Source organism: Falco cherrug, chromosome 4 (assembly GCF_023634085.1).
Source record: "Falco cherrug isolate bFalChe1 chromosome 4, bFalChe1.pri, whole genome shotgun sequence".
Taxonomy (NCBI): Eukaryota; Metazoa; Chordata; class Aves; order Falconiformes; family Falconidae; genus Falco; species Falco cherrug.
This window is the reverse complement of record NC_073700.1, coordinates 73,821,029-73,847,084: the sequence shown is the minus strand read 5'-3', so window position 1 is coordinate 73,847,084 and position 26,056 is coordinate 73,821,029. Positions and strand designations below refer to the sequence as shown.

The 26,056-nt window shown below is 43.3% G+C and overlaps 1 protein-coding gene across 4 annotated transcripts in view; it reads right to left on the bottom strand.

Annotated features, from left to right (window-relative positions):
- The window catches only part of FAM171A1 (family with sequence similarity 171 member A1), a 98,332-nt gene that overhangs the window by 70,085 nt on the left and 2,191 nt on the right, over window positions 1–26,056 (bottom strand). For 2 of the 4 annotated variants that reach the window (XM_055708781.1, XM_055708782.1), the window contains exon 1: window positions 19,914–20,346. The exons of 1 other annotated variant lie outside the window; for it this stretch is intronic. In XM_055708781.1, the coding sequence (XP_055564756.1) occupies window positions 19,914–20,007 (94 nt within the window). In that variant the 5' untranslated portion in view covers window positions 20,008–20,346. Of the gene's footprint in view, window positions 1–19,913; window positions 20,347–20,761; window positions 21,197–26,056 lie in introns of those variants that run through there. One more of the 4 variants, XM_055708780.1, reaches the window with a different exon arrangement.

Below are 26,056 nucleotides of genomic sequence, written 5' to 3'. Positions count from 1 at the left end.
CTAAGAGTTTTGTAAGTACTAGGATGCAGCATCAAGTCACAGAGCTGGAAGTAAAAACAAAACCCACAGTGTCGATACGATCTATCATACAAAACGATTTATGTGAGCAATCTGTACCAGAGAAAAACTAAGTTAATTATGCCATGAGAAAAAAAAAAGTGTGATTGAGCAAGTTCACCTGTAGTTCAAAAGCTCAGTAGCAATGAACATTATACAAACAAGAAATAAAGTTTAACAATTCATTTATTATCTCTAATCATCACACACTGATGTTTAGATGATTATTCAGGGCCTGAAGTGCCTGTTTCCTCCTTTCTGGGAAAGGAGAAAAGAATTTGATGTAATGGAGCCGTGCCAGGTGGCACAAACTGACATCAAGAGAACACACACAGTCCCACGTGGCTTTGCCAAGCTGTGAGCTCAAGGTAGCAGCAACCTTTTCTGTATAGGTAAATAACACTCATTTCTGAAAAGCCAAGTGAATAAGACTGCTTTTTGAATAGGATCAAATACTGCTATAACAGCTACTCACCATGGATACCAAGGTGTATGAAACAGCATAATCACAAACATTAGCAGCAGATGAAGATGCTCATACCCAAGCAGCCTAGCGCCATCCCTCATCTGCGTATTATTACTCCTACAGCTGTAGAATTGCAGAGCATTACTTGAGCACACCTCATCTATATCAGTGCAAAAGAAGCCTGCCAGTGACTTCATCCACCAATACTGCCGACAGGTTTTTGGTGAAAATCAGTTGAAGTTATCCAAACTATAGAATAGCAATATCTCATGGCTGCAACATCTGAAGCTGATTCTGTTAGATCTGGAAGGATAATATGATCATACCTTAACTGTAAGGAGGAAACAGTATAAGGAGTATGTTATAAAATTGCTTATCAAGTAAGATATAGGTGCCAACACATATGGCACTAAAAACATACAAGCAGGGTACTACCACAGCTCACTATATATTAAATTCTACATAGCCATAGCTCTGCATAGAAAGACGCCGCGTGAAAACATTGTCCTTGAGCTATTTGAGATCACAGGCAACTGTTAAACATCCAAAATTTCTGGCAGTCCACCTTGTATCTTTACTGTTTGTGTTTTAACAACAAATGCTATGAAAGCAATACAACTCCAAATAACCTGGCATGCTAGCAACTTCTTGGCTCCAGTATGGAATTAATAATTTTGAGGAAACATGCAAGGCTTCATTTCCAAGACAGATACCTCCTACTGAATGAATAATTAGTAAAAGTTTGATAATTTTTCAAACACAAAAGTCTTTCCACCCTTTCTGGTCTTACCAGTAGCAGCACCTTGCAGCCAAGTTCAACTTGGAAAAAACAGCTTTGAATGTGGCATAATTATGCTAATACCATATTTCACATTTTTTCCTCACTTCCTACTTTATTGTAAAGATGACAGAGCCAGGCTTTTGTCAGTGGTGCCCAGTGACAGGACCAGAGGCAACGGGCACAAACTAAAACACAGGAGGTTCCCTCGGAACATCAGGAACACTTCTTCACTGTGAGGGTGACCAAACACTGGCACAGGTTGTCCAGGGAGCGTGCAGAGTCTCCATCTGTGGGGATACTCAAAAGCCATCTGGACACAATCCTGGGCCCTGCCTGAGCATGGGGGTTGGACCAGATGACCTCCAGAGGTTCCTGCCAACCTCAACCTTTCTGTGATTCTGTGATCCTAGCCCCACCCCCACTCCCTGTTAATGCCTTCCTTTTCCCATTTTGATGAGTATTAACTATCCTGTCTTCCCCCATCCCCCGCAACCTGTCTCGACATGAGCTTAATCAAATTAAAGTCAACGCAATTGTATTGAGGTACATACAAGTTGGAAAGCCAGCTTCATCTGAGACATGGATAAAATCGTTATGTCTGCAAGCTTGTCTTCTGTGTTGTTTTTTTTATTTGGGGGAGTGTGAGGGTGGGGGTGATTTAAATACACAAGAGCATTTGTACAACTGTGACTTTCACTGAATTCAACCAGATAGATCAAGCTGTTGGGTCACTCATGAGCTATGACTCAACTGTTTTAGTTGCTGTTGCAGATAAGAAGCATTGAAAAATGTGCACCGATAGTACAATATTACCAGTAACAGTGAAATGCTTTGAAACATCCTCTGATTCACAAATAGTAGAATCAATAACTCAAATTTTAAGATGAGGTCAATCAGATTCAAGAAGAGCTCACATGGCACCTACTACAGAGATGACAACACAGTCCGTTCCAGTCCCATACTCCTACACTTTCATTGGGATCAGGATTCATATTTAAAACTGTGTTCCAAACATATTTAGGTCAAACACAGAAGTTAACATATTGCTGCACTTCATTACCTCTCCTCATCTACGAAGAGTTGTGGTCACATCTTGCACACCACCTGTAATTTCTGCAGTAATACGTTCGCAGATTGGATAGCAGAAGGGCCATTTGGTATGACGCACAATATAACACTAAGGAATTTCACCTAGCCCCCACTTCTGTTCTGCATACAAGTACCAACTGGAACCATGCAGACCAAGACTCACTCCAAAAACAACATGCAATCATTTTGCACACCAAAAAGGAGAAATGAGACAGCCTTCCCTTACTTTCAGCTAGCAAGTATTTGCTTTACATGTTCTGCAGTTAACAATCATCCTACTCCAGGCTGAAAGCAAAGGAGACAGTAGATCTATTAGACCAAAGAAATGGGGGAGGGCAAGGGGAGTTAAAAAAAAAAAATAAAAATCAGTAATTCAAAAATCAAGTACAGGCTATTTCTGGTGCCTGTAATTGGTTTCAGAAAGTCAAATAAACACAGATTACTAGCAAGGAAATCTTGAGACTATTACTGAAAGTTATGAAGTGCTCCAAAGACTACAAATGGCCCCCAAGAAAATAATTCAATAATAATAATAATAATAATAATAAATTGAACATAAATCACAAATTGTATTTATTGTGGCATAAGATGTGTATATTTCTTGGAATTAAATATCTGTCTTTTTATTAAAAACATCCACGTCTGTTCATGCTGGATTTAAAACATGAACAGAAGACATTTGCTAGATTAACACCCCTGTTATCATGTTTTAACTCTTTAAAGAATCACACAATAAAAAGTTAGTGAACTGACGAGAATCAGATGCTATGTAGTCCAAATTTTTTTTCATTAATAAATACTAACTTTATTCCTCACTCATAATATAAACCAAGATGGAAAGTAAAGAGTTAAAGCTGTTTGGCAGCTGTTACTTTAAACTCCTTTGGGTTTTATAATTTGCAGAGCATGTAATTTCCTTCACCCTGGAACTTTTTAAAAAACACCCAAGCAGAGGAATGTCACAGCAGGATCATCTGCCGTCAGTACAAGTCAGAGGTACGACACAGCAGAGGACCTCCCCCTCCAAATCTGTCACTTGTAATAAATTATTGTGTAGCCAGGAGCTGACTGAGACCAGGCAGACAGAGAAATCAAATTAAACGAGAATGTAGACTTGGACACGACCTATATAGATGTGATCGGTAGGGCTGAAGAGAGCAGTACGATTTCTTAGAGGGAGAAGATATGCAGAGAGGAGGGACAAGGACAGAGCCAAATGGCACTCTTGAATGAAAGGGACAAACAAAAGCATAAAACCTTGAGTACTGTTATTAAAATAGAGCAGTTTGAGGCAGTACTCAAGCACACAACACATGGGTTTCTTGTTAAACATGCTCAGAAAGTAAAGACCAATGTATAGCACTAAAACCCAGCCACAGTGAAATCAGATCAGAGACAAGGTCAGCAATGCAAGACCCGAAGAGCAAGCACCACACAGCAATCGGAGACTGCCTTTCAAGAGAATACCTTGGACAGAAGCTTTTGTGCAATTGAGTAAGAAAAATAATTGCTTATGTCTATAATTCTTGAAATAAATACCCTTTTTCCCATAAGCTTCTCTCTTCTGCACCTATGAAGGAAGGGTATTCCATCATACAAACATCATGTATGACTACATCAAGCCCCTATATCTGGCAGTGCGAACCCTCTCAAAGCAGAGAAACCCAACGTGGATAGAGAAGCTAACATTTAGAGACAGATAAACTGCTACCCCGTCATTTCACAACCTTGCACTAAATTTAGTTCATCTCAAAGTATCCACTTCCATCAACCCCAAGCTGTCAGTAAGATCTAATGAACAGTAAACTACCCTCCAGCTCCCACTCAGTGTTGCAGGACAATAGTTCTGAAGCAGTCCTGAGCATGTCAGCCTTTGGCAAACAAGGGTGGACCCATTCTTCTCTTACCATTAGAACAAAACCAGTAAGACACAGAGTACCTTTCACGTAATCTGTTCTATTCTGTTTACCTCTTCCAACTACTCGCATTTCCACATGAGCTTTTTTCCTCTATTTCTACCTTATTTGCCTTTCCCTACCGTGCAGCTTACAGCACTAGAAGTGGTCACAAAGCAGAACTTCTGCTATTTAGCTCCCTGGCAATGGAAAAAGGAAAAAAATAATGCAGCAACTCGACAGATTACAGCCCAGCAGAACCCCAGCCACTAACTGGAGCCCTCATGCACTATTGCTATTTACAGATACATAGAAATACAGATTTACAGATATATATATGTATGAGCAAGAAGTTACAGTGGTGGCAGGCAGTGCAAGCCCAGCATCTGCCTCCTGCAAGCACCGACAGCAAAACAACGAGACATTTGTTCCAAGCTCACGCAGCAAGGCAAAAACAACTGCACAGAAGCCAACAAGATGATTTTTTCACTTCCCTCGGTGAGTTCACAAAATGTTCATGAGAATCACCCTTTTATTTCAATTATTGCACAGGCCCCTACGACCTGGATGCAGTTACTCAAAAAGCAGCAGCAGTGGGGCTGGGATGAATGCGAAGAGCCTGCTCACTACTGTATGTTCTGCCACACCAGCCCACCCCAAAGAAGCCGCAGTTTAGGATCCTCAGTTGGCAGAAAGCCAACACAACTGACCACCTAAGTCTGCGTGCAATGTGTCAAAAAGAATACAAAGGACTGACCAACACCTCAACAGCCATTAGCCATGAGGTACTGCCATGGCTGTCAAGCTAACCAAGCTTCTCTCAAGTAGGAAAAACACACAGAAACATACTGTTCTAGCTACAGCCCCATCTACGCACACCCCTGCATGGTAGTAAAGGCCAGTGAAATGCCTTATACCACCTACACATTCAGCATCTCTCTCCAGGAACCACTGAGCAACCAACACTTCTCAATCCCTTCTGATATAGATTAAGAATCTGGGAGAAGAAGAGATATGGAAAAGAGTATTTCAGAAGCTGAAATGAAGCTGTATTTCAAGCAACTGGAAGGACAGGTTGGAACATTGCCGAGTTGTCAGGGACAACTAACTATGAGTAAACATCCAGGTAATACAACTTATATAACGCACAGTTGGAGACACTGGTCAGAGGCAAGTTCAAGTGAATGTGACAAAGCATAAAATGTCTCCAGAACTGCCACAAGGATGGAAAGCCTCCAGAAACAAGACTCAGGAAACAAGTAGGTCTTAGCACAACTCCCTGATGAACTATTCATCTCCCTCATACTTTGGCCTGCCTGTGTTCCTTGCTCTAACCACAGGAGCACGCTGAGGAGGACAGACATTCACCTCCTCTGAAAGTCAAGGTGGTCATGACTGTGTGAAGATGTAACTGGCCACTTCACCAAGGCCAACTTCTATATCACACCTGCTGGCAACAGAAGTTCTCTTGTCAAAAACAAGTGTGGCAGAAGATTCAGCCAGCAGACATATTCTGAAGAGATGGATGAGTGTGCTTACAAACTGTACAAAAAGATCAATATAGAAGACATTATGCTACCTAAATATGCATAATTTTATTTGATACTTTCTATTTCTGATAAAGAAAAACAAGAGCATATCAGTTCCAAACAGGTATATTGAGAGTACAGGAGTAGTTAGAAACCAAGGACCTACTATCATTACCAAAGAAGAACCTACTAGTACTAATTTTCACTAATGTAACTTGCAGAATAAGACTTTATTCTGTCACTTTTATGTGTATTAAGAATATCCACAAGATTCTCATTCTCTTCTTACAAGGTATGTCTTACCTTACATCAGGATAATACCATCTCAGAAGTATGATTTTTTTTCCCCCCCACTTTGGTCACAAAACATCAATGGAGAATCACACAGACTCTAGCACAAAGCACCACTGAGTTGGGAAAAAAAAATAGAAATACACAGAATTCACCAGTTTGGAGTAAATACCCTAAAAACTGACTGGATGTTGAATCAGACGTATCTTAACTACCTCTGGAACTCCTACTTACCTTAATACAGACAAAAAGATATAAAATAGGTCAGCTAAGCATATTTGTGTTTTTTAGAAAGGATAATTTTTAATAGTATCGAAGGCACTATCACAGACTAGAGACTGAATTGTCATAAGCTACTAGAACGAAAGAAAAAAATTCTAAGCAATAAAGGTTTACATGAAATATTTAAAATTCTAATATAAAAATTGACTTTTTCTGAGAAAGTTGGAAACATGTAAATACTCCCAATAACAGTATGCAAATACCATAAAAACTGCAAGAAAAAAAAAAGACCAGAAGCCAATAATGCTTAATTAGAGGTCTCAACAGATTGTTTAAAAATCTTGAACAAGGAAGTACACAAACCCATACACTCAATTCATTCTATCTGCTAGCAAGGGTTTATTTCAAATCTATTGCCACGAACAAGAAAGAACAAACACATCTGTGTACGTTTGCAAGCCAGAGCTACTTCGAACAAAGCAACTGAGCAGAAAAGACGACACATCTTCTGGTGTTATTGAAATAGCCACAGTAATCCAAGGACAAAACTGAAGCCAAGTATTCTGGATAACACATTAATTTCATAGAATAATGACCGTTTACAAGGACAATCACTGTAAGTTGTTCAAAGTACAGAATATCATGCCATGAACACATAACTGAAAACGGTGGAAAATGCATTACAGTTTTACTACTGTGAGGTAAGCTTTGATTCATACCATATGGCCTTACAACACAAGCATGTGTGCACGTCTGCACATGTGTGCACGAATGCTGAGGTCTCCAACCCGCAATTGTATCCATCTCTGTTTTCTAGCAAAAGACAGGAGGATTCCAACAAACACTAAATTTGTAGTTGTTCAGTCATTCAGGAAAGCTAATCATACTGACTCCCCATTTTTGTCTTAGAAACCTGGCAGTTCATGCAAACTGAGATAAATGAAGGTGCGAAGACCATACCTAGCATCAATATACTACCCCGCTATGTTTGCATTTGTTTTCCCCTTTACAAGGCTTAAAAAAAAACAACCCTAAAACTTAACAAAACCAATCATGCTAGTATCTTAATAACTCATGACAAGGAGAGGGATCAATGGACATATCATTAAGTTCTTTTCTTCTCCCTATTCTGGTTAACATGGTATAAAACATAAAATATTTTTATTTCCCCCTCAGGCAAAGAGGTCCAGTGAATGCAATACATGGTTACTTCATAAAATCATGGCTCACCAGTCTGTGTCTAAAAATAAAAAAGCTAACCCAAGCATTATACTAAGAGCACAGAGAACATTATTTACAAGTTTTTATTTTAATAATTTACATCTTATTTTAATAATTTACTTATCAGCAAACTTCTCAGAAATAAACATTTACCTGCGTTGCTTCACTTTTTGAATTAAATATTTTTATTTGAATTAAAATAATTGCCCTTTATGGTATTTTCTGCATTGTAGCTACAGACAAGTACTGATTTTTTAACAGCATCTTGGATTTGAGGTGTTTTATCCTCTTGCTGTTTAACACCATGAAATGAGATTTTAATGTTACCAGCAACATCAAGCTTGTGAGCATGTTTGAAATACATTTTAAAAAGTAGTCATGTAAACAAATCTGTAGGTTGTCTTCTGGCAGACTGAAATAAAGTTACAAATTCAGCTCAACTCAACAGGGAAGGGAAGGTGAGGGAAAGAGCAAGAGGGAAAAGAAAAAACTTTTTAGTACTCGCAGCTGGAACCCACCCAAACTTCATTTCCTATATAGCAACTGCAACATGCCATCCTGTCATTTTTATGCTTTTTGTTTTTGCCTTCCACCCCCCCATCCCCCCTTACTTTCATTGAATATATATATATATATATATATGGGTTTTTGTTGGTGGTTTTGTTTGTTGGTTTTTTTTTCCAGAAACCAAGCTTGCCATCCATTTTGGGGACAAGTGGCTGTGTATCTACTTACAAAACAATCCTCAAATTTGAACATTAGTGTAGCAGGTGGGGGCTGTCTGCCTTCCCAGGAGGCAGAAAGTGAGCCCAGACTGCTGACACACCACTGTGCTGCCCACTGCCAGGCAGTTCTCTGGCTTTACCCTTTACACTCACGCAAATGTGACAAAACAAAGCACGGAATGGCAAGAAATGGGTGACTGAATCTGAAAATTATTTCAGCAGGGTCCAAGAAGAAACTGCCATAACTGAGTATCAGTAAATATCTTAAAAGCTCCCTAATCATTAAAGTAAAAATGGTATGAAATAAAACCCAACTCTTGTGTGGCCTTGGTTTACTTCCTGGACCTGACCTAGACAACGTGCCAGCTTGGTCACTGCATTTTCTTTTTACAGCTGACCGTCTTCTGCACAGTAGAAGAATCTTCCTCATCCTGTGACTAGAGAGTAAACAATGAGTGTTTATTCTCCAAGAAAGACACACCCTTTAATTCATGCTAACTTTTATTATACACTCAAGTTGCTGTAAGAATAACTTAGAGATGCAACTCAGCAAGAGAAAGCGCTATTCCTTTTGGCAAACGTACACTTCTCCTTCAAAGCCTTTGGGCTGTTAAAAGCTTTTCTGAATTTTTACAAGTTTTGGAGTAATTAAGGATGCACTCTACTATCTCCACAAAGACACACCAGAAAGTAAGCAATGATCAGCCCTGCAACCTGATACTGTCAGATACTATTTGTTTATAGCCGGTCCTCAGAGGTACCAAAGCTCTTTCATGATGGCCTATTTAGAGTATATCCTTACTAGCTGTTAATCTGTACAGCAGTAGACAAAATGACATAAAGTAACAGTGAAGGGAATTAAATTTCTGCCCCATGTCAGCATCATGGTCAGGAAACATTGCTGTGCATTTGCTCTTCCTCCTATTCAATATATACCTTCTTGAAAATGCTAGTATCACCAGAGTTTTGTAAAGCACAGGCACACAGATTAAATAACACCTAGACTGAAGAAACACCCAAGATAGTTTGGCCATAAGAATTCCAGCTTTAAGATTTTACACAATGCAGTTGGCTAGGTAGGGATAAGGCAAGATGACACTCGATCATTTTGAGTGGCTAACTGATGCAGGAGTTACTACTTGAATGCATCAGATATTAAAAAGCATCTTTGTTTATATGTAATCATCCATGGTAAACAAAATTCCTTCTACTGCTGTGAAGGAATCTACAAGGCTATCACTTACCTGTAAGAGTTTTGATCTTGACAGCTTACATACACTCTTTTTGTATTTGTCTTCACCAGAAAAGAATTTATGAAAATACAGAGTATTCACTTAAAATCATGCATTAACTTGCACATGGGAATAACCATTACTTTTCCACTACAATGCCAGAAAAACTACTCTACTCTGTTATGAAGCCAGTCACCCCTCAAAACCCAAAGATTTTTTCTGTGCAGAAAGTTAGCTTGTGACATGACACTGCTTTGATTGCTGCCAGAAGAGCTGAGCCCTCTCAGCAGATGTTGTCAATAGTAAACCATGCTTCAACAAGAAAACCCCACCAAAAAACAAAAACAAACAAAGAAAACCCAAAGAAAAGAGAAAGTTACTGAAAGATCAACTACATACTCACAGGTAAAATTATGAATTAAAACAAGATCTCCAGCAAGATTTTGAACCTAGCTAAAGAGTGCCAAGTAGTTTTCACTGAGGCAAAGCTTCACAGAGCAGATTGCTATTCTTATCTGATCTAAAGAAGGTAGTCCTTATCTAATCAAATGTCTGGAAAAACTAAGTTTTTGACAAGAATTTTAGTACATCAGGTTCTCTTCCTTCAATAATCGAATTTTAAAGTACTTTTACTAGTTTAACATTCCAAAGCCTCCTGCAGTTATAACTCAATAGCTTGCAGCAATAAGTAAACTTGAAATGAAACCCGTTAGAAGCTCTTGCTCCTGCTGCTTCAGGCTGCTTGAAGCAAGTGTCTTTTTAATTTGCATATAGACTGCTAACAACAATATTTACATCAAGTTTAATGCCATAGTTACCTCTAAAAAGTTTTAACTTGCAGTACACTAAAGAATGAAATAACTATCCTGTAAGAACAAAGGAAATTTTAACTTTAATATAAAGAAATTTGTTTTCTTCAAAAGTTTTAACAGTAGGGGAAAAAAAGTGAGTCCCCACACAGGCACTCTGCAAAACAATGAAAATGCAGCTCTCATTTCAAACATCTGTGTCCCTGGCTCCTGTAAATCATACATCATGAACCTGGCTCAAACTTAAGTTTTTTGCCAGGACCTCGACTGTAGCACCACATGCTGAAATAAGGTGAGTTGCAAGAATACTCTGGGTACTAGTAGTAAAGCTAAAAGAGCAAGTATATCACTGTGTTTCACTGTGTCTATCAACATTACTACCACAAGTAGCTTTTTGAACTACTGTAATATTTGTCCAGGTCAGCATGCTACTCAGCAGGTTTCAGAACTTGCCAGGAGCACAATTCAGAGGGAAGCGAAGAGAGCAACTGTTGCTCCCATCTTGAGCTGATGTCACATATTCTGCAAACACAACGCTGCGCCTGGGCAAGTTTATCGCCCTGCTGCCCCCTGCGTATTCCCACCCTCATCCGCCTCACCCCTGCAGACCATCAGTCCTGTCTCCAGAGCTCCTGGACCCGTTTATTTCCCTAGCAATACTTGCCCAACTCAAACAGAAGCAAGAAACGGCCACGAACACTCCCTACCAGACTTTCCTGCCAGTCAGCAACAAAAGCACTCCAAGCCTTTCAAGATATGAGAGGGCCAACAATACAGGGACAGAAGAAGGAAGGGTAGCAAAAGGAGTGAAAACTTCTTATCTCTCAGCAGAGACCTTAATCTAGGAGGCATCAACGCAGAAGTGCAGTAACTAAGGAAAGCAAGGCAATTATCTGGAGGAAAGTGAGAATTGCGCTGGCTGACAGAGTTCAGAGAGGAGTGACCAGACACTATCAGGCATCGCGCGCTCATTATGCCAAAATGTACATTCACAGCTAGCTGACAAAAGTTCTCTTCCAGAATGCTAAACTAAACATCCAGTACTGCCCTCCACATTTCTTTGGAATTTAAATGGGTCAAAGTGCATCATTTCCTCTCAAGCCATTTGGGACATCCAGAGAGCAAAGATGACCCAGGTCCTAACCTGCCCATTACCCTACAACTAGGAGAAACACTCATGAGCACTACACCTCACAGTTCACTTGAAATGAAAAAGTGGATGAAGCTCTGTTTAAACTACCACACAGGGTACAACCTGGACCGAGGCAGGAACAAAAACCTGTCCTGATGGAGACAGAGACAGTCACAGCTGAAAGTATCTCAAATCATCTGCCAGTACCTAGGTCCAGGTCTGCCAGTATTCACTGCTCTTATGCAGTTTTTTCATCTACTGTAGGCAAATTAGTTTTTAAGAAATTCTTTACACTTTTCCTTTGAACAATGGGGTGGTGTCTTATTTTCAGACCATAGCCATTTCCTTTGAGCGGTAACTCTTAAAACAGTTAACTTGCTAAATGTTGTGCCCTACACCTTCTCTTATAATTCTGCAAAAAGTTTAATCCTGCATCAATGGCACTGCTGCCACGTACTTGTTTTCCCTTATCAGCTCTTCTCAGCCCCTTCCTCTGCAACAGCAACAGCAATTGTGTAATTCCCAATGAATCCAACTGGGGAAATGATCCAGGTGAAGGCTAAATTGGTGCATACAGCAGTTTTCAGTTGGATAACTTTCTCAATCTGGTTTACCACATTTCTACACAAATGCCAGTAAAAGAAAATACACAAAGGTGAGAGTAACAATGCAGCTTAATCCAGAATAAATCAACTCTTGGGAACATAAAGGTAATTAAAAACATGGCAAAAAACACTTTGACAAGCCCGAACAACTCTGCAAGCCTCCTTACTTGTTTCTAAACCATTCTTTTTGTTTATTTACCCTTGAGAGTGAAAGACTTAGGCTCATAAGCATAATGTTACAAAGACAAATGGTTTAGAAATGTAAATAGATAATAACTCTTGTTTGAGCCTTGAGAAATGCAAGATAACCCAGCCAGATAACCCAAGAGTGTGTGTTCCTTCACAAAGCTTATTACATAGTATATATTCAGTAGTTCTAAGGCCAAGCCAGAGGGCAACACCATGCTGATGAAACTTCCAGTTACAGTATCTGAGGGAGGATTAATATGACTAAATGGGAGTACAAACAGCATTGTCTAGGCTGCCGTGCTAGTCAGTCAAGATCCACACAGCACAATTCATCTGACCAAATGTGCTTACTCCAGGTGACAGGAATGACACTCAGCCCCATTAGCTGAAAAGATTAGATCTTCATGTCTGTAAAATGTCTATGGATGACTAGCTAAGATGTAGACACTTGCAGGCACCTGAGTTAGGCGAGATGCCTCCTACCTCAGATGACAATTGCATATCCCTCCCATGAGAAGTCTTACATCCACCCATCAAGCACAGACCGAGAGATGAGACAGTTGGATCTTAACCTTTCACTTTGCACAACTTTTCATGGCATGGTGGAGAGCAAGAGGAATGGACAAAACTGCCGATACATTAATTCCCTTCCAACAGCAGCCCAAATACAGCATTTATCTTAATTTGTTGTTGCTTTGTTATCAAGCAAGTCTCATAACATCACCTGAGAAATACGTATTGCTGTATATGTCCTTGCTTATAAAGGATGAAAGAAATACAGTTTTTTCAGTAATTCAGTCACAAAGATGGGATGAAACAAGAGGGAGGTCCCAACACTGCTACCACCTCTGTAATTACTGCATTAAGAAGAAAGGACTCTTTTCTTGAACAAAGTAGTAGTACCTTATGCCTCTACCTCTTATTTATCTCAGCATCTACTGATTGTCAAGGTAAGCTCCCCTTTACTGTTAAACATTGCTATTGTATTACTAACACCTGGCACATAGTACAGTAGTTGTCAGCACTTTTGCAGCTAGAACTTAAGAAAACTGGAAGCATTTTGCACCTTAATGAATTCAGCTTCTTTGTCATCCCAGAGCCAAAAGGATGCAGCTACTTCCTTCCCCTTGGCTTCACCCTGGCACTCCATTTCCTCCCTGCTAAATGCAGTTGCCACTGTGTCTCCTCCAAGCCTGGTTCCCACTGAGCAGAGAGGCCTCTACAAGAGCCACTCCAAGTCCAGCAAGGCTTATGCAGGGGTCTCCTCTACTGTTGTGTGCTCATCTCTCCCTCTGAAAAACAACCGTTACACCAGCACAGCAGAGTCTTCCATAGTGCAGGTTCCTACTCACAGAGACAGGCAGGCTTCACCTCCTGGTGCGTGAGGTATATGGATAACAGATAAAGCCAGGATTTCACTCCCTAGCGTGCCTCCATAGTATGGCACAGACAGTGACAGCTCACAGAACTGCAAAAGCTAAGAGTAGGAACAATTGAAAGATAGCTTCAGTGTTGGATTTCAGGGAATTTTATGCCCTGCTATGGAGACTGCTTCTATTCAAAATATACTGTATGTCCACAGTAGTTGTTTTAATATACCAAATCCCCCAAGTAGCTAGTGAGGGAGCTAAACTTACAGACTATATTGTACATAAATTAATCTTTCCTTCAGCTAGTCTTGAGATCTGTTGCTCTTCAAACCAGCAAAAAAGTGACATGGGTATATCTGAACCACAACATTGGCATTTTACATGAAATGAAAATGTAGCTCTATGTTGAAATATACTTCAATACTACTCTCAAGGGCTTAGATTCACCATTAAGTGAAGTACGATTCTGTCTTAGTATTCTGAAGTGAAAGATTCAATGCACTTACTAAAAGCAACAAGAAATTACAGTATGTCCACATTCTTATGGCTCTGTATTAACAAATATGTATGTAACTTTCCAGTTTCCAATAAAAATAAAGATTGTGTTTGTAAAAAGCACGTGTATAATGCTTCTTACCATGCACAACAAGCCAGATATTACATTAACTTTTCAGTTAATGTAAGCCAGCTTACAGGAAAGTGTTTCTGGAATTTCTGAAGAAAACAAAAAAAAGCAACATTCAGTTCTCTTTGTTATTTCCCAAAATAAAATGTTTTAGTGTATATTTAGCATGTATTATATTTAGTATTATTAAACTCATTTGTTCTAGTAAATACAGCAACTTACACAGACTTCTTGCCTCCCTTATTTGTGATCCCTGACAGATAAATGGTTGAGACCTGTGAGAGAGGCAGAATACCAACAGTGTCGTTTCTCTCAGAAGTTGCCTTTCTTCATATCTAAAGGCAGAACTGACATATACTGGAGCAAAGGGAAATTACTCCTACAAAAATTGCAGCTTGCATAAGGTAGTCAGTGTATAATGTTACAGAAAAACTGAAAGTGCACACTTTGATTTCAAGTTGCAGGTATTTTGGAGAGATTACTTAGTTTGCCTTTGGCTGACTGGAAGACTAACTATCCCCCTAAATTATAAGCTGAAGGCACATGACACAATTGTATTGATCAAATGTACTAGAGTAATCTGAGATATGTGGAAAAGCAGCATCATTCCCGGCCATACTGCTATCCAACAGCCAAACTTCAAGCAGGGTTGTTAAGAAATGTCATTAAAGCTGAATCACCAAGCTTCCAGGTACTGTGCATACTATACTGACATGACCTATGCATCGAGTTTCCTTGCCATACATTTTCCTCTCAGTTTTCTTCATGCAGCAAGACTGTAGCCAGTCATTACCCACAGAAGATGAGTAAAAAACTCATTTGAAGTTTGTACTAACAGAAGGCAGAGTGACATTTCTTCTCTTCCATGCACCAAAACCATTGGAGATTTCTTAATTTTTTTGACAAACCTAAAACCACAATCCTTCTCCCTCCCTAGCACACAAATACATATACCCAGGCTTCTGTTACATTAACAAGCATAATGGTCAAACTGCATTTCATTGCCACCAGAAACCTCTCCTGTAGAGGGGACTGCTATTTGAAACCATTCACTTGGCCAGAAGTTGGCACAGAAAACAGCCGTCCCTAAAAATTTCATGAACCAGGTTCTAGTCTCAAACAGTAAGAGGTGTCAGTGCGAGGTCTGAAGAAAAAAAGACAAGAGAGGGGGGAAGGAGAAGGTTGTTTTAACCTTTGTGTTAGGCAACACATGGCAATTAACACCATCTCAAGACACAAGTGGACAAGACCACAGGGAAAGCCAGCATGTGAGTTTGCTGTCACTTGACAAGTGCATACACACATTATTTAAGGTAAAATGAATCACTTACTGCAAGGTATTACAAGCCAAAAGGGTGAATACAAATGTTTAGCAGAAAAAACCTGCAGTTTTAAACCCTCAGCTCACCTAGGTAATTTGTTCATCTGACAGAAAATCAGTTACTAGGCATTTGCAGGCATCCGTAGTTGAAGGTAAACAAGAAAAAAAAAATATCTACTGCTTACCTGGATCTGATAACCGATAAAAGCAACGAATACCTCATCCTCATTAAGATTTTACAATACTATCTTGTACTAAGTAAACAATTTGTTCCTCCACTAAAATAAAACAACAACTTTGGTACTGCTTTAGAGCAATTTAGCTTCTACTCTTAGGAGTCCATTTGTGGTCTCAATAAAAGAAATACTTGCATTTGAAGGTCATTAGTAATTTGCAGCTGACTGAGAAAAGACAGTACGGCAGTGCAAGACGAGAGAAAGACTTCATTTCTGCATCATCTAAACTTTATTATCATGGGTAAAACTGCAAGCTTGGGATTACTGACTAAAAAAAAAAAAAAAAAGCCAAAAACTTGAAGGTCTTCTCACAGCTGTTACTGTGCTGTCTAGAGAAGAAGCCTTTAAAAAATGTCCAGCTGAAATGGTTGTGAAATTAGCTTTCACAATGTCAAGTAATGTAATGGCTGTTTGCAGACAGGCAATTCCAAACAGCAGCACTCAAGCATTAACTCTCCTGTCCTCCATGCACAGAGTGAGGAGAAGATGCTGCGGATTCTGACTAAGCAGCAACAGCTGAACTTTTATTCACCATCATACTAGGAAAAAGAAGTATCTCCCTGATCTCCTTCTGGGACTATGAAGGTGGGATATCCTGAGTATACTAATCTACTAGTCCTTGAATTGGGTGCAATTTATTACTCAAATATAAATAATTATAACTTCTTCATTTGGAACAACTAACAAAATATGAAGACATGAATTAAAACCAATACTCGTTGCAGCAGAGGAGTCATACTGGACTTCTGCATTGCAACACACTATTTTAGGCTTTCTCTTAAAAGACCCTCCCTAGCATCTACAAATGAATCGCCCTCATCTTCTACTGCAAAACGAAGTATACAGTCGACAAAGAAATTTAACCCCTTCTCAAATTACACTGATTTTGCCTACATTCTCCCTTGCTAAGGCTCCCTAAGTTTAAAAGGGATCTGCTCATATGAAGAAAACTCACTGTGTATTTTGTCTGTACTCATCAGACAAACCACCACTTCCCAGTAGGAATACAGCTTAAGAGCTGGTTTGTTTTCTTTGTTTTAATTAAAATCTCTACACATTTATTGCAGCATTCAAAACAAGTTCTGGAATACCTGATAGAACAATTAAACAAAAAAACCCCACAAAAAAACCCCCCTTAAACCCATAATTTAGTCCTCACCTGAAACACTTGAGAGGTTTCAAGCATTTGAGGAAAGTTAAAGAGATAAAGCCTTACCAAGCCCTAAGTGTACCTTCATGGATTTCTCACAACCTCACTGCTGGGGCTCTAAGCATCAACACTGACTAAAAATGAACAACTCATCTGTATGGCTGTTACTGTAATAAAAAAAAATAAGTTACAGAAACTTAGAGGGTACCCCTGTGACCTTCAGAGGTCACAACAGACCTGCATAATGAATCAAATAAGGTAATAGTGTGCCAGTCATCCAATTTTCTAAATAGGGTGCTAAGTGCAGAGCTTAATTACCAGTACTTTCCATATTCACAGATTATGCAATCAGTCTGGCCAAGCAGAATTTGAAGCTGGAACTGTCTGAACCTACGGCTGAGAGCAGCAGAAGAGAGAAATGCTTGATGCAAAGCATTGCTCCTTATCCCTTCCTTAACCAGAACACCAATGACAAATCCCATCTTCAAATAGCTCCAAATCCAAGACGTATTTATTTGGTCTGTTAACACAGGCATGGAATGTCTTAACTGAGTCTCATCTAATCTGTTCCTCTTCGAGGAGGGCTCTCCGCACTAGTCTCTTGTAAACTGTCCAATAATAAATATTGCAGCTGAAACAATTACTCCCTGATGGCATTGTCTGGCTTTCTCAACTCCACCTTTATTCCCATCCCTTGTTTTTTCACTAATCTCTTCCCAGCTGCAAGGGGAAAGTTAGACATCTGCAAACATCCCTGAACTTTGGCAATGGTCCCTCACCTGTAGCTACAACTATCACCATGGTGCTAAAAGGGCAGGAGGGAAAAACGGTTTAGATTTTACAACCACTTGGCACTTACTATGCTCAGTATACAAACAAGGACTGTGCCCAATACCAAAACTCTTTTCCCCAGAAGATGTTCATGCTTGATGATTAGGAACTTACTCAAGGCTACAGGCTGGCATTGCATAAACTTTCAAAAAAGGCTCATGGTAAGTGGCTGGTAAATAGTCAGCAGAATATACTTCAATATGAGAATAGCTCTACATATCCGCTTACCAATGTACATGTCCAAAGAGTAAAGACTGGGCTAGTAATTAGACTTTGGAAAACTATGCTACCTATGAAAACTTGGATGTTCTTACATGGAAGATAAAATTAGACCATTTGATTTAGATAGAAACGTTTGCCACTCACTGAAATAGCTGCCTATTACTCAAATCATCAGCTACCAGGCTTGACATGGATGTAGCTGCTATAGAGACAAGTCTCCACATACCATGAATTGAGCTTGACAACAGAAGATGAGATCAACAGGGCAGTTGAAAAGCACTAATTCTGCCAACACCTCACCACTCTGATCACATATATGAAAAAGATTTTCCATATGACACAGAAATTACAATAAATTTTGATAATACCTTCATATCCAAAGTGCTACTTTCAAGGGATGAACACCGTTCTGTTTTTCTGGCACACTTATCAATAAACTCAGTACAGTCCTGAGCTCACTGGCCTTTTGAGTTACAGTTTAGTACTTCTTATTCCAGAACTGCTATTGCTTTGTCCTTAAAAAAAGGCAGAAATAGGACATTACACTTGATGCCAGATTGCCTAGCTTGGAAGAGTTCGCTACAAGGTACCAACACCTTTTGAATACTCTGTATCGGAGCAGAGGCCCACCTAGACCTGAGTTAGTATACCCTAAATACAGCAAAAGACAGAATTCAAAGAGGTTACTTCTAACATTTTCCTTCCTGCGGCAAGCAGGGCTTACTGATTCTTACCGACACATGAGACAGGAAAGCTTGGAGGCACCGGACGCTGCTCGCCACCGAAGCGAAGCAGCCCTACCACCTCGTCCCACATGGCATGTTCAGACACTCGACAACGCGTGCCATCGGGCTGGCGCTGAGCGCTGGGGAGGTCGCATTTCCCCCTAATGCGTTTCGTACCCCCAGGTAGACAAGTTCTCTCCTTCCCCACACAGCCGCGGTCCCGGCAGGCGCGACGCCGCCGCAGGGTCCCTGTCAGAGGCCGGTGGAGGGGCTGCCCCGCCACCAAAGGCAAGGGCCGTGGCAAGCGGGGCACAGGGGATGTCCCCCCGCCAAGCCCCCACCGGGGCTGAGGGCAGGTGCACCTCGCCGCCCTGGGGACCGCTCGCCACGGCACCTGTGAGGATCAGGGCAGAGCAGCCTACGGCAGGACCCCGGCCCGGCCCAGAGGACCCGGGAGCTGCCCCAGGTGCCGGGGGAGCCGCCGAGGCCTCCCGGGGGCTCGGGTACTGCCCCGCTTCTGCTCCCGCCCGGGCGAAGGCGGAGGGGGCCGGCGACCCTGACCGGCCGGGGCAGCGCCTTTCCCCGGCTGCCCAGGGGCGCAGCGGCCGCCCGGCGCCGTGACAGGCCCCCGCCCGGCCGGCGGGCAGCCCACCGCGCCGAACAAAAGGCCCGGCCGAGGCCCGGAAACGTCCCGGGGCGGCGGGCCGAGCCGCGCCGCCAGACCCGGGGGCCAGCCCGCTGCCCGGCGTCCCCACACGGCCGGTGGCAGGGCCTGCCGCCGCCGGTGCCCCTCAGCCCGCCTCTCACCGCCGCGTCGGGCCCTGCAGCGGGCACAGCGGGGAGGCGGGGGGAACCGGGGGAGATGGTCGCAATGCAATAGCTCCGGCGGCGCTGAGGGAGGGGGCAGCACAATGAGGCCAGCGGCAGCCCCTGCCCCTTCCGTTAACAAAAGCACCCCCGCCGCGGGGCTGCCTTCGCCACCCCGGGCCCGGGGGGTCTGCAGCAGGCGGCGCCCCCGCTGCGCTCCGCGGGCGGTGGGAGCCGGGAGAGGTCTCGCATGGCCGCCCCCGCTCCTCCGCCGAACCGCCGGGCCCCCCAAGTTTGCCGCCGCCCGCACGATGCAGCCCCCCGCCGCCCCGCGGGGGTCGCCGCACAAAGCGGGCCGGTCCCGCCGCCCTTCCCGCACCGACCTTGAGTCGCCTCGGGCGCCCCTAAGGTTTTGGTCACCGCCTTCCACACGTTGCAGCCCAGCAGGCAGAGGAGAAGCGCCGCCGACCTGCTCATTTCCACCCGCCGCCGCCAGCCGCCGCCAGGGAGGGAATCGCCGCCGGAGCCGCTGCCCGGAGGAGGAGGAGGAGGAGGAGAAAGAGCCGCATCAGGGGCTGGCCCGCTCCGCGCCTCCCTCCATGTTGCCGCGCGCTGCCCCTCCTGCTTTCTCCGCCTGCTGCATTGTCGTCCCGCAGCTGCGCCCCGGCCTCCGCGTCCCGCGTTGTCCCCCCGGGCGGGCGGCGGGGGGGAGGCGGCCGTGCTCCGCGGCCCCGGCTGCCTGCCTGGTTTTATTTTTTAAGGGTTTTTTTTTTCCCCCGTTTATTTTTTTTTTTCCCCTCCGGTCTCCCGGCAGGGGCAGCAAGGCTCCGCCGCCCGCTGGTTAACCCTTTGCGGCAGCCCCTGCCCCGCGCGGCGGGCCCGGCGGGACAGCGCCCCCTGCCGGCCGCGCCCCGCCCCGCCCCGCCGGCCGCGGGTCCGGGGGCCGCTCCCCGGCGAGGCGCGGGGCCTGGCGCGGGTTCTCGTCGCCTCACGAGCGCGGCTGCCGCCCGGAGGCAGCGCGCGGCCCCGGCGGGAAGCGCGCGCCCCGCGCCACCAGGTGCTGCCGCGCTTACCTGCCGCGGGGCCGGGGCCGCCCGCCGCCACCTCCCCCCCGTACGGCTGCAAAATGGCCTCCTCGGCGGTGCCGTCCCCCGCCGCGGCGGCTCCCTCCCTCGCCTTCAGCTGCAGCCCGGCGGGAGGGACGAGGGGGAAGACGGACGCGGTGGCTTACAATGGCACGGCTGAGACGTGTCACAGGGTCCCCCGCGGCCTGCTCCCCCGCTGCTGCTGTTTCAAGCGCGTTTTTTAAAACCAAAAAGAAACACGACCAAAGCACAACGGAAAATGCATCCATCTACTGGTCTTTATACAAAACTGTGTACAAAACGCTACCGCGACCTGCCCGCGAACGGCGCAGGCTGGGGCTTAGGTGCCGCGCTGAGGGCAGGGCCGGGCCGGGGCTTCTGCACGGCAGCGGCAGCGCGGCGGGAGCTGCGGCCGCGCGGGGCCCGTCTCGCTGGGGGGTCTCGCACCGGCACGTTTTGCACCGTCCCTAAGAGCACCTCGGTGTGCCTTCCTCCGGGCCGGCACAGACAGCGGGCCAGCAGCGCTCGCTCCTCCCTCCCCGGGCTCCGCCGAGCATCACACTTCCCGGGGCGGGAGACCGGCGCTCCTGCGTGCCCCCGACGCAGGGGCCGCCGCTGCAGACAGCTGTTAGGGGAAGCCTTTACACAGCTGTGCAAAGCGCAGCCTCTGCCCCGCCAGCTCACCGTTACCCACCATTTGCTCCCAAACACTGCCGAGGCTTCAGCTTGCCTGTAAGGCTGAAGTTTGTAAACCTACAAGTTTAATCTCTCACAGAGGTGTCTTAAAGCTTCAGGTTTTATTTGTAATACCTATTTTTAAATAAAATCTCCCATAAAAATGCAATGCGTTGTGCATTTATGTGTAGAAAGCAGTACAGTTGTTTACTTTGTCACTTCAGTATTTGACCAGAGTAACTATACCACAAGCTACAGATTGTTCCTTTTATGAATTTTATGAACTTCTTGTGCCTTAGAAACTGTTAAAACTGATTTTCCAGTTCCTTTTTAAAGACACTCCATTGATTGCAATATATTTCAGTCCAATTTTACTGTTAGGTTGTTCAAATACATTTTCTGAGAACCGATAAATAGGGCGTAGACACCGCAACTTCATCTTTTTATCCTGACAATTTAGAGGATTTATTTGTAAAGCTCGGTCCTGTAAGAAAAGTAGGTACAAAAAGGATAATCAGTTCACAGAGGAGACCAAATGAGCAAACACAGATCATCTGATCTTACTCCTGCTTGTCATAAAACAAAGATTTCAATATAGTAAACTCATGTCATGTCTAAACAGTTATCATGGTCTGAAGAGCACAGTGGATTTCCAACAAAACTGATAGAAGTTTAGGGGCAGTTAGTGACTGCGAGGCAACTCCTTTCTAAAGAAAGGAGGTGGGCCACGTGGTAAATAATCACACATGACACAGCATCTTTTTTGAGATCCCATTTCACTTTCTCTGGATGTCCACAGATTTAAATTGGCATAAATCAGATAAGCTCATGCTAGAAACATATATAAAACCTATTCCTGTCCATAAAGCAAGCTAGAGCAATTTGTCACAGAGAGGAATACTCATTTTCCTGAATACAGCTGTACTGTTTTCACAGAACATCAGTGGATAACACATAATGATTTGGGCTAGAAAAGAAATGAGATATTGCACTGAACTTTGTCTAGAATTTACATTTAAGAAAGCATGAAGCCATTTACATAAGCCCTTAATCAACTTTTACAAAGATAGAAAATTTTGCTTTACCACTAGTAAACAAATGGTCTGTTTCAAGACTCGGGTTTGGCTGCATTTGCTCACTTGACCCATTCTGCAATAGATTTGCTGTTCAAGGAAAGATGTTTTCTAATTCATACTACAAGCTACAGGCACACGAGAGGCTAACTTTTTGTTGGTGCCTTTTTCCTTCAAAGAAGAAAGAATACTTCTTGGAGCCGCTCACCACCGCAGTTTCCCCTCTCCCGTGCACTGAGAACTACCACAGCTCATTGGAATTACAGACTGCTTCGGCCTTCCCGTGTGGTTTTGCTACCTAGCTTCAGTAAAGTACTTTGAAGCTATGAAATTCAACTTTATGAGGTTAGTGGTCTCATAGCTCTGGGGTTTTATTTAGCTCACCTATATGGATCTCATGACTAAGAGATATCATCATATGACATCTACCACTTCACAAAAGCCAGTTAGGCATGAAGAAAAAAAAAATTTTCTGAGAGTGGTTTTTCACAAATCTCTTATTTTCAAATTATGTGTAAGTTAATATCCAGCTCCTAATATTATGACATCCCAGCTAACAATAACACGGCAGATGACAAAAAGACGACCCATACTTTTTCACCATATTCCCATAAATATTTTGATCTACCAAAGCAAGTTGTGGATGCCTGATCCTAAATAGGCTATGCAGATTCTGAAAACACAAGCTGTGTATAATACCACACACTCCCTGCGTTAACCCACCTTATTTCAGCCCACATACGCTGGGCACACAGGGCTTGTCCCCTTCCTGAATAAGATAAATTTATATATATAATTATATGGTGGCACTCTCATAAATGCACCCATTCATGTCATGAAGCTGAGCTATTCCTCCAAATATCTTCTCTTGAAATGATCTTCGCTCCCTTGCTTCAGTGAGCACTGAAGTATCTAATACTGACATATTGGTAATGCCATTGATTCCTGGATGAACACTCCCGATGACACATGGGATAGTTCATGTCTTAGAGCTCAAATCCTCCTCAAACTTAAGCAACTATCAGTTCTAGTCCAGTCATGTCTTCATGCCTTATTTGCTGATACCCATTGGCCAGACACCTCTAAAGATAAAAAGGAGCCAATTTACTGCAGCCTGAGTAAACACGAGAGTGTCAGTAAATAACATTCTATGATTCTAAATGACACTAATACCATAATATAACCTCTGTCAGGCTCTAGTGAGAGTTCAGCTCTAATTCTGGTCATACACCAGCCAGCGGTGTGTCCTTGCAGCAAAGAAGGGGAACGGTATCCTGGGCTGCAGGAGACAAAGTATTGCCAGCAGGTCAAGGAAGGTGATCCTTCCCCTCCACTCAGCACTGATGAGGCCACACCTGGAGCACTGTGTGTCCAGTTCTGGGCTCCCCAGTACAAGATTGACGCAGACATACTGGAGAGAGTCCAATGAAGGGTCATGAAGATGATAAAAGGACTGAAGTATCTCTCCTACAAGAAAAGGCTGAGAGAGCCGGGACCATTCAGCCTGAGGAAGCAGGGGCTCAGAGGGGATCTTACCAACATATATAAATATCTGAAGGGAAGGTGCTAAGAGGATGGGGTCAGGCTTTTGTCAGTGGTGCCCAGTGACAGGACCAGAGGCAACGGGCACAAACTAAAACACAGGAGGTTCCCTCGGAACATCAGGAACACTTCTTCACTGTGAGGGTGACCGAACACTGGCACAGGTTGTCCAGGGAGCGTGCGGAGTCTCCATCTGTGGGGATACTCAAAAGCCAGCTGGACACAATCCTGGGCCCTGCCTGAGCATGGGGGTTGGACCAGATGACCTCCAGAGGTGCCTTCCAACCTCAACTCTTCTGCGATTTATGTTTAGAAAGAATACTTGAGCCCTAGCACTCAAGGTGCAGTGGGAACTAGACGGCTGGACCTACTCCTACCCCATGGTCGGAAAGGAAATTTTTGCCTCCTACAGCATTTCCTATTGGTCCAGTCCACATTGAGGATACACATTGTACATTTTTACATTGTACAAATAATTTAATTACATTTCAAATTGTACAAACACACGTATTTCCAAATACTTGACTATTCAATTAATTCATACTAATATACTTACAACATGATTAGCTATTAATGAGGCACTCTGTACCAATCATTAGTAGACATGTTCAAAGAGTGCCCTGGAAAGTCTATGGCTTATCTTGGGGTTAGGCTTATATCTATAGTAAGTAGTTTCACAGACACACTTGAATGGCTTGCTGAATACACGTAAGCAAAAGTTTGGGATAACTAGTTATTTTCTATTCTCTCTCACAACTTCTAGGACAGTTTTTCTTGTGGTATTATTTCCACGTACACAAATGTGAATTACGAAAACAGTGCTCAGACAGCCAATGACTAATATATATTGGATTAATAGTTAAATATTTTCTATATAGCAGGTGAAATCAGTGAATCAAGAGGTACAAGTATTTGTAATGAAGACATGTCTCCAGCAAGCTGTTATCCAGGAGCCTTTCTGGTACTAATTATGTGGTATTCAACATTTCACATACAAACTATAGAAGCTACTTAGTCCTGGAGCTTTCAAAGATAAAAGCAAAGTTTTATGGCCAGGACAACAACTTCCTATCCTTACTAGAAATCTAGCGGTGTTTGAATACAACTGTTGTTTTAGTTGTAACCATGCTGAGTGTGGGTGCACACGATCTTTGGCATAAATATCTTTTATCCTGAAGATCTCAGATCATATTAATAGTACAGCAAAGGTATGTCAACATTGAAATGAAGTCAACTAGTGCCAATACATGCTCGTAAGGTAAAGAAATGTTTGCCTAAGCATGACCTAAGTTCTTGTTTACGTAGGGAAGTCAGTATGGAACAGTTCTGTGTGAAATACGTTCCCACACCTGACTGCACACCAAATCCCTTGGTAGACAACTGGATGTGAACCAGCTGAAGCCTTCAACAAATGTTAGAGCCAGAAGTAGGTTTTACTGCCCTATTTCTATATTAAATAAAATAATATTTATCTTGTGGGAACTACCAGAATAGGACTAGGTTGAGATTTAAAAAAAGAGATCTGTAAGCATTGCCTAAAGTTGCAGAGGAGAGGCTAGCAGGGAGTCTTGAGCTCAGAATGAGGGTTTTAGGAGGCTGGGCTCCAGCAGCTGAGAAAGGACTGGGAGACTGCGGTAGATCTGAAGCAGGGATGAAAGGATGACCGAGGAGTCAGTGGGCTCTAAGACAGTAGAAGAAAGCATGAAGGAAGGGCTGTGTGGGATCTGTGGAGCTTTCACGAGCTATGGGGGTTATCAGTATCTGTGAACTTGTGCCTCTCCCTCCAGCACAATCTGCTCAGAAGATGAGCAGATCCCTGCTGCCTTCCTTCCCAGATACCTTCTCCCTCTTAGCAGAAAGACCAGGCTCTGCTCCTGCCGAGTGAGACGACACATGAAGGTGAAGAGCAGGCTCAGAGCCAAGAGAAATGGAAGGGAAGAGCAGCACCAGGGAAGAAGTGAGAGAGAAGCGACTGCCACTACCAGCAGATCGCAGACTGCCCTTCAAAGTGGCCACTGTCCCTCCCACCCCAGCGCTTCCCTTAGCAGGAACAACAGCAAGTCTGGCCCTGTGCATAGCTAGAAATACTGAAGTCCACTTCTGGGAGCAGTGAGCTGTGCTTAACCCTATTAGCAGGTGAGCTGAAAGGAA